Consider the following 9,557-nt stretch of genomic DNA (forward strand, 5'->3'; position numbering starts at 1 on the left):
TACGTCACCGCGGACTTCCGCAACTTTTATCGGTGGGTATATTCAATTTGTTTTAATGTCTGGATTATTTAAGGTCTCACAAAAAACGGAGACCCCTTATGATTCCAGGGAACAAGAATAAACTGTATGGATGCTGTGCTCAGTTTTAAAGGAGTGAATCAGTGTTGTTAAATGTCATTGTTTTACTTTTTTAAATCTTTCTCGTTGGCTAACTTAGATTCCAGAGTTTTAAAGACAAGGGTTGTTGTTTATTAAGTTGTCTTTAATGTCTTAAACGACGTATGTATCATTTCACAAAAATCCGTTTTTTATCAAAAGTCCCTGAGCCAGACTTTCCACAGTAACTTTAAATACAAATTGCATTTCTGAGTCTAAGGACATTTTATTCATATATGGTCAGCGAATCCTGGCTTTGAACACAGTAGTGAAGTATGCCTACAAGAATGTGCTCTGTAAATCCCCCAGGGTCCCTCACTGAGGTTAGACAGACATGCATTGGCATGAAACACCAGATAATGGTTATGTTTGGCTCGTTTTTGAGAAATTCGGATTTAGATAAAAATGTCAATGTGAAATGGGCTTGTATTTCCTGAGGAAATAAATTACATTGTTTGTAAATTGGAACAGAACAAACGTTCACTTTTGTTTTAGAACTGTCCAGTTGTGCGCGCAGTCATAAGGGCTTTTGGGTCCATGTGATACTTTGCAAAATTATTGTTTGCTTGGTGGACATCTAACAAATACAGGAATACAACGTATTTCAATAGTCATCTACTTTTCAGTCATCAGAACATTAATGTGATTTATTTGTAGGGCAAACGTACCTTCAAAAGCCTTAAGCCTTTTTAACACGAAGTGTCCAGATCCAGTTTTGTTTGTGGATTAAGATAAATCTTTACAATATCTTCAAGTCCTCGTCTGTATTAGTTATTGTGCAATAGACTGGTGTTCTGTCATCATTTAATCACCCTCAACAACATTTGCTTAAAACTACTGGCAGCACTACTAGCAGTTTTCAGGCATTACTGCCTTTTTTTCATTTGAAGGAGGCAGAGAGAGGGTGTGGGATGTTTTCTCATATAGATCACAGGAAATGCCAGTCCTCTGACAGTTTGGGCATGTCAGCCCACTCTCATCAGTTCAGGCAAAGCTAAATATTTTGAGAAATGTCTCAGTGGTTTTGTATCCATCCAGTAGAATTCAATGGAGTCCAACGTTGTTTGGATACCAACATTCTTAACATCATTTTTACTTAATGCAGAACATGAGGGTTTACGGTGCTTTAGCACCTATCGTATTATTGCTCTTGTATGACATTATGGCTTAACGCTCCCTAAATTCTTTGGACAAATATCTGCTAAATGATTAAATGTAAGGTGAGTAAATTATGAAAAAAAACCCACTTTTTTTAAAACTACATAAACTCATATATGATCTGATATCCTTTTATTTACAATTTCTTGGTGTGTTGGTGGAAGGGCATTTTAAAACAACTGAATACAAAAGAACGTTAATTACTAGTTCCTCTTACATGCTCATCTCTTTCACTCTCTCACTTCCCAATAGTACTTCAAACATCAAATCTGACTAGCAAGCATGTGTCTTTCCACATCTCCTATTGTAAGGCCAGATGCCACATCTGCATCAAAGTAAGTTCACATTCATCACCTCAATCTCATCAGCAGATTATTGAACACCCAAGTTTCAGTATTAAACTTATTCCCCATTTACATTCTGGTCCTGATACAGGCATGCAGTTGGTTACATTTTAAAACTGAAATGATACAACTGAACCAACCCCTTTGTATACATTAAAGCAACATTTCACATCAGCAGAAGAGAGAGGGGGAAACTATTGCAATAGTGCTTGCAAGTTATAAAAGAAGGATGTTGTATTTTATGCTGTTTTTCAGTAGCACGACCTTACAAAAATGATCAAACTTTATTTCAAAAGAGAATGCAGAAGACTCAAATCAAAAGCCTAATAAATATTCTGGAGTACCACAGGAATTAAGATGGGTCAGATTGTAAGACCCTCACCTGATACTGTGCTTTAGGGGTAGATTGCGATAAAAAATATCAAAAAGGGAAAGAAAACCAATCATCAAATTGACATAGATCAAGAGCCACATTTACTCCATTCTATCCTGTAGTTTCCCTGGACGTCACGGGTTATTAGGGTGCATATTGCAGGCAGAGCGTTTTCTGCCATTGCAATTTTTGTGGTAGCTATCAGTGAAAATATTGTCATTCACTTTAAGCCATGTATAGTTCATGAATGATGAAATGGTCACAGCTTTCACTCCTCCAGGTCCAGTGTGTTAAGCTCCTCCTCCAGTTCATCCAGGTCCTCCCCAGTGAAGAGATTCTCATCCACCGGCACCGCTTCCGACTCATCCTCACCATCCTCCAGAGTCTGGCCCTCGCTATATTCTCCGTTCTCTATGGCTCCACCCGAGGCCTCACTCAGTTTATTGTCTAAAAGGTAAATAGAACAGCCAACATTAAAGACAAATAAAACATTGCTTGTCTTCTGAAGAAAACTAAGAGGATCAACAACCTTCAATTCACTCACAAAAGTTAGCATGGCCATCAACAGGCCTCTCTCAATATAGTCTGAAAATACAGCACCGCTGGGGAAAGCAACTTATGCTACTAACGTTTAGCTGTACTGTCTTTTTGTTTGTGACTAATATTTATTAAACAAATTTATATCTGTGCGTTTATCTGTTTTGTGCACTCAGACTGCTAATATTCAAAGTGTTTCGAGTTTATAAACCCTATAGCTCGCATGTTGTTTAAGCGTGATCGCATCACTGCTTTCCATAAACAGCTGTATTGTCTTTCTGAAACAAAGTGTATATTATATATTATTTAATATAAACAGTTAAGTAGTTAAATCAGCCTCAGGTTGCTGTCCCGTAAAGCACAAACCGAACGATGCGGAAGTCACAAATCCGGAAGCGTGAAAAAGGCCTACTGGTTATAAACATTCTTATACTGGCTATGGCCCATTGGGCTATCTTGCTGCATGAAAAAAAAATCTGTCATGAATTACTCATGGTACCCTCATGGTGTTCTAAACCTGTCTAGATTTCTTTATATGGTTAAACACAAAGATGTTTGGAAGAATGTTAGCAACCAACAGTTTTGAGGCCCCATTTACTACCATGGTAGATATTTTTTTAAATGGTAGTCAAAGATAAGGAAGCCGCTAGGTGTTACAATGCTACAATGGAAGAAAACACATGCAAATATAAAAAACCCAAGCAAATTCAGAAAGCATCTTCATTAGTTTGGCAACACATGCCCTTCAAATACTCGCAACATAAACAAATACAGATACGCTGCAAATTCTAGCAACACAAAAATGTGCTGCAGGTGGCACGGACAACAACAGAAGTGTTTCAAGGGGACTCAAGGAGAACCACATTTATAAGCGGAGGTGATCAGTTGAATTAGTAAATATCTTCCTCAGAGGACGGGCACTAGTAAACGGGAAAACAGGCAAATGGCTCAGTCTTTGCTGTGGGGCATTTGAAAGGATTTTAACTGCATATAGGTATCAAGTTAGTTTTTTATTATTTATCAAGATTATGAATGATAAAAACTAGGGATGCACCGAAACCACTTTTTAAGGATCGAGTACGAGTAACAATACTTTTTTCCTGGTACTCGCCGATAACAATGCCTGTTGTAGTTTTTTTTTTTTTTTTTTTTGGCAATTTTCTAACAACACAATGAGACTAATGAACATATCAGCATCTTTATTTTTAACAACTTCAACTCATATTATGAAAAAATAAATCAATCTTATGTGCTTATCACAAATTTCCAAAGCCCAAATTTCACAGTGTCCAATAACCTCCAAAGGGCATAAGCATGCAGATTGCCATGCGTGGGTCGTCATTGATTTTGAAATATTTCCACACTCACTTTCTCTTAACGCGAATGAAGCGTTGAGAGAAAGTGATTTACATTCATGCGATTCGCATTGGAACATTCTGTCAATTACGTCACATGAGGTATCGGTCTTTGGTTTCAGGGAATTTTTACAAGTACGTGTACACGAGCTTGGAATCGGGCCTGATACCGATACTGGTATAGGTGCATCACTAATAAAAACAGATATTCTTGTCCGGCTATTGTTACCAGGCAAACGAAGAACAGCGAGTGTTATCTGCTGTCTGCTTTACTGTAACCGACTGAACAGATATTCTTGTCCGGCTATGGTTACCGGGCAAACGAAGAACAGCGAGTGTTCTCTGTTGTCGGCTTTACTGTAACCAGCTGAACATTAAACATGATCAACGATAAAGAAAATAGGACCCCAATATACGTAATTTGTTGATAACTCCACCTACGACTATGGCCACAGTGAAATAAAGTGTCCCAGTTCGTTTCTGTATTTGTCTGTGTTGCAATAATTTGCAGCGCGTTTCTGTGTTTGTTTGCGTTGCGAGTATTGGCAGTGCATGTGTCGCCAAACTAGTATAGATGCTTTCTTCCATTGTAGTGTGGAGACACCTAGCGGCCACCTTACAAAAATGCCCCAGTTTACTTTCCTAAATTCCTCAAAATATCTTCTTTTGAATTCAACAAAATAAAGACATTTATACAGGAATGTATAATTTGAATATTCAAAAGAAACAAGAGTCATAGGTTGGAGGATAAAAAGAAGCTCACCATCCGTGTCATTCATGGGAGGAACTCTGGCAGAAAATCTGTCAGCCGCTGCCACTGTTATACCAGCATTATCCACCTCTTTAGGGATAAATCTAGTGAGGTCAATATCCTGAACGTTTTCCATGTCCTCCATCTGCATAGACAATCATATTAATCACAATAAAACTTGCTATGATAGATTAATACAAATCAGAATATTACTTGCAATGCACCAAGACCGCTGTGATAGAATTCTCTAATCTATAACACTAGTTATATATTGTATAGTTTGTTTATAAGATTGTGACAGTGTTGCATTATGGGTAAACAGTTGTCGATATACTAACCTCATATGAAACCTCATCCTCAGAGTCGTCATCTTTAACGTATTTAGTATCATCAGCCTCCTCATCGTCATCATCAACAAGCTCGGGACGGAACTCGAACACTTCTCTTCCACTGACCTGCATGACAATCGTAAAACAGTGAGATGTGTGCCATTCAAAAGCAATGAAAGTCCCAGTACAACAGAACAGCAAGACAGGATACCATATAGTGACTTAATCTTAGCTTACCCCAAGTGCCCTCCCAGCTGTGAAGTCAGCTTTCTTTCTTTCCATGTCTTGCTCTGCTTTAGCCATTTTCTCCTGCCTTTTGCTTTTCTTCCAGGCCAAGAATGTTTCCAGAGTAATTCTGGTGACGTCTGGTCCAAGGGCAGCTCGCTACAACAACAGATGACCATCGTGAGCTAACAGATCTAACGCAAACAACACTGTTACTTGAATATAAGAATTGGGATCTTCTGCAAATCTATGCTTGCTCACCTGAGTCTCTATCAAGTCTTCCAGCGAGATCTCCTCTTCAGCCTTTTCTTCCTTCTTTTTGTCCTTCTTCAGAACGAAGCCCACAGGAAGTGCATGGCGGTACATACAGTTGTCACCTCCCCCAGGACAAACCCAAAACCAGCCGTATTTGTTGTTTTCAATTGCATCAAGGAAATGCTTGCACACCTTAAAAGAACAGACATTATACATAAAAATATAATTCAAATATTAAATAACCTTTAAACATCAATGTTTGTGATTAGAAAGAAACACTACATTTATATACATTTGTTGGAAATACGTCTTAATCAAAACCTACAATTTGTGTCTTTGCTTTCTTCAGGTCAGCTTCTCCATGTTTCTTGTTTACAACTTCCTCAAGCTTCTTTTCATCCCAATTTTCCATTGTGTCTGTAATTTTATAATCAAGATTCAAATTATAAACAGAATCGGGCTTCAAGTTTTTATAACAAATAACCAACGACTAATTAAAAAATTAGGAAATAGCTCATACTTAAAAATGCATCCATGTACAGCACAGTATAAGACCATATTCAACTGATATGTAATTGATAGTGAGACAATACTCAACTATTATAAGTGTAACATTGGACTCACCTTTCTCAAGGTCTTCATCTCTGCAATCCACATACACGCTTTTCTTCTCGCCTTTTCTCTCTAAACTGAGGTCATGGGAGAACTTACACTTATCACCTTTGGTGCACTGGCCTTGCTTGAAGAAAGCACAAAGCACTGACTTGGGATCCACACCTGAGAAAAAGAACAAATCATTAAAAAATATTAAATCCATAAAAATAAAAAAAGAGTATCATCTTGTTGTACACTGGTATATTCTTGCAGTTTCATTGATTTTCGTTTGTATGCCACATGTTGATCATTTACCAGATTGGTCATGTAAACATTTTTAATTGTATCATATCCGTCATCATTTACCTTTGCTGACTTTCTGAACTGCCACTACAGGCTTAAAAAGCTCATTCAACTCATTGAGCTCCTTTTTCTTATCATCCTTCTTTTTGTTCTTATCACCTTCAGCAGCCCCAACCTACAGACAACCAAACAAAATAATTCACATAACCGGATCAATGGTCTGATAATTTGTTCTTATGACTGTGATTCTAACCTGCCGTGGTCCACTCTTGACTTGTTGTGTTACAGCTTTGATGAACTTTTGTTGTTTAGCTCCCTTTTTGTTTTTCAGACCAAAAGTCTTATCCTGAAAAACATTATACAGATCACATTGACAATGATATCATAGGGTTATTAAGACAGACTTTTAAAACACACACATCATAATACAGGCTATTTTATGGGGGAAACTTGCCAGATAAAAATACTTGTGGGATTATCTCAAACCCACACCTTATGCGGAACATCAATTGATACAGAAAATATAAAGCAGTTTATCTTCATCACCCTACGTTAAATAAGGAGACAACAACGACGAGGCTGTCTAGATGGACAGCTGGGTTTGAAAATGTTAGCAGCATTTCAGTTATTCCCTCTACATACACAATCTTACTGACAACAACACACTGGCGTGGCTGCCTAAACCAACTTAACAAATACATCGAAATACAACTCGAAATCATCCAATTTCATTCATTATAGTTATTACACGTCTTAAACCTAGCTGAAATGCGACAGTAAGTGAATCAGAGCACAAGGCCCGGAGTTCAGCATGCAGCATGTGTGCCCATTCGTAAAAAAATCTCACCTCAATGATCTTCTCCTTCTTTTTCTCCTGGGTTTTCTTACTTGCCGCAGCTGGAGCTGGTTTTTTCGGAGGCATATCGCTAAAGACAGACCACTTTAAAAGTAGAAAAATCCAGATGCCGCATGTATTGAGCTGTGTGGGATCACAGGTTGGCGACGGCTAACCGCACTAGCAGCAGCGTGCCGCGTTGCATTCTGGGAGGACGGGAGCGCGCACGATGTCCGCACATTTAGCAAAACAGCGACCTCTAGCTGTACATGCCGGGGGTGCTTTTTGATGCACATTCGTCATTTTAAATTATTCATTTTAACAGTGTTTAACACAGGGGCGTCGCTGGACCCCTTTTACTGGGACATGTGCACCAGTATAAATCTGCTGTGCCCCGGTATATATTTCAAGTTTAAGTTTGAACAATTACGTTTATTTGTTAGTGTAATCATCTACATTGATAATTGCGGCGAATACGGATCTATATGCAGCGTAGAAAGCATTTTAAACGGTCCGAAAACATAAACTCGTGGCCTACTTTCGCGCAGAAATGCAAATTCCGCGCACGTCTGCGTGTTTCCTTGCCACAACTGCAGGACGCAGCTGCGCATGCAGGCGCGCAAGGGTGACGACACGCAACTGGGGTAGGTTTTGAAACTATAGTACGTTTCTAAATAATATATATTATCTTATTTTGACTCGATCATGAATAGATGGATCAGAATTCGTTGCTGCAAAGGGAAATAGAATCAGAAAGGAGATATATGATTTTAAGGGAGGTAACTTATGACTTAATAAACTTAAAGACTTAACATCGTTTTATTTCTCCCTGAACTCTCTGTAAATCGCTTTGGATAAAAGCGTCTGCTAAATGACTAAATGTAAACTACTGTACATCCCCAGCCAATCAGGTCTCAGACATTAGAAGAAAATATCTCTTGAAAACCTTTGTCAAGCCTGAAACATTGCATGGTTGCTTAGAAACAGATTTGTGTTATGTACTTGAAATATTGTAATTGTAATTTATTGAAAACATGTAATTATTCATTGTTATGATTGTGTAATGAATGCAGATGTGGAAGAAATAGTTCTCCATGCTTTCACCATACCTACTGTGAAGCATGTGTCATGATTCTGCTGCATCATGTCATGTTTCTCTTAGTATAGTGGCAGGATCATGACAGAACCTCATGTTTAATGTGGAGAGAGGCAATTATTATGGTCTTACAGACACTCTCTCTGGTCTCGTCTTTGTTCCCATCCTCTCGTTACCCTCGTTATTGATTAATGCCCTACACCTGTTTCCCTCTTGATTTGCTCCCTTACTTAATACCCTTGTGTCTTCTGTCTTGTGCTGGTTCATTGTGATTTGGTTGGTGAGTTCATGTCTTGTCAGTTTAGCTATTTGTAGTTCATGTCAAAAGTTAATTTAAGTCTTGTTTAAGTGTAGTTAGTTTTAGTTCTGTCCTGTCATGTTATTGTATCCCTGTTTTGTTCTGTTACCCCCATGTGGGTCTATGTTTTATTATTTATTATTAAAATATGTTAACCCCTTACCCGCTGTCTGCACCTGGGTCCTCTCTCCGTGTCTCACCACGAGAATCATGACAGCATGGGGGTGGAAACATCATGCTTTGGGGCTGTTTTTCTGCAAAGGGACCAGGACAACTGATCCGTGTTAAGGAAAGAATGAATGAGGCCATGTATCGTGAGATTGAGTAAAAACCTCCTTCCATCAGCATGGGCATTGAAGATTAAACGTGTCTGGGTCTTTCAGCATGACAATGATCCCGAACACACCGTAAGAAGCATTTCAAGGTCCTGGAGTGGCCTAGCCAGTCTCCAGATCTCAACCCCATAGAAAATCTTTGGAGGGAGTTGAAAATCCGTGTTTGCCCCAAAACATCACTGCTCTAGAGGAGATCTGCATTAAGGAATGGGCCAAATTACCAGCAACAGTGTGTAAAAACCTTGTGGAGACTTACAGAAAACGTTTGACCTCTGTCATTGCCAACACAGGGTATATGACAAAGTATTGAGATTTACTTTTGTTATTTACAAAATACTTATTTTCCACCATAATTTGCAAATAAATTCTTTAAAAATCAGACAATGTGATTTTTGGGATTTTTTTCTCATTCTGTCTCATAGTTGAAGTGTACATAGGATGAAAATTACAGGCCTCTCTCATCTTGTGGGAGAACTTGCACAATTGGTGGCTGACTAAATACTTTTTTGCCCAACTGTAAGTATACCTATTTACATTTAGCAGACGCTTTTATCCAAAGCTACTTACAGAGAGTTCAGGAAGCGACATGTCATACAGGAGCAATCATACAATT

The 9,557-nt window shown here is 38.5% G+C and overlaps 1 protein-coding gene across 1 annotated transcript; it reads right to left on the minus strand.

Moving 5' to 3' along the window:
- Positions 1–1,163: 1,163 nt before the first annotated feature.
- Positions 1,164–7,490, minus strand: zc3h15 (zinc finger CCCH-type containing 15). The gene is made up of 10 exons (XM_079464493.1): positions 7,228–7,490; positions 6,634–6,726; positions 6,444–6,555; positions 6,108–6,260; positions 5,809–5,900; positions 5,490–5,675; positions 5,241–5,387; positions 5,013–5,129; positions 4,687–4,819; positions 1,164–2,478 (listed from the first exon to the last, which is right to left on the minus strand). Exons 1-10 carry the CDS (start codon positions 7,300–7,302, stop codon positions 2,300–2,302), a joined length of 1,287 nt encoding a protein of 428 aa, XP_079320619.1. The 5' UTR covers positions 7,303–7,490; the 3' UTR covers positions 1,164–2,299.
- Positions 7,491–9,557: the final 2,067 nt, after the last annotated feature.

Source organism: Barbatula barbatula (genome assembly GCF_947034865.1).
Source record: "Barbatula barbatula genome assembly, chromosome: 9".
In the NCBI taxonomy this organism is placed as follows: Eukaryota; Metazoa; Chordata; class Actinopteri; order Cypriniformes; family Nemacheilidae; genus Barbatula; species Barbatula barbatula.

Bases quoted from the DNA above. Each gene is read 5' to 3' on its own strand.
- zc3h15 (XM_079464493.1), bottom strand. From the start codon at position 7,302: ATGCCTCCGAAAAAACCAGCTCCAGCTGCGGCAAGTAAGAAAACCCAG. The intron at 6,261-6,443 runs GTAAATGATGAC...TCTTTTTCTCAG, and splicing joins AGTTCAGAAAGTCAGCAAAG to GTGTGGATCCCAAGTCAGTG. The intron at 5,388-5,489 runs GTGAGCAAGCAT...CTGTTGTTGTAG, and splicing joins AAGACTTGATAGAGACTCAG to CGAGCTGCCCTTGGACCAGA.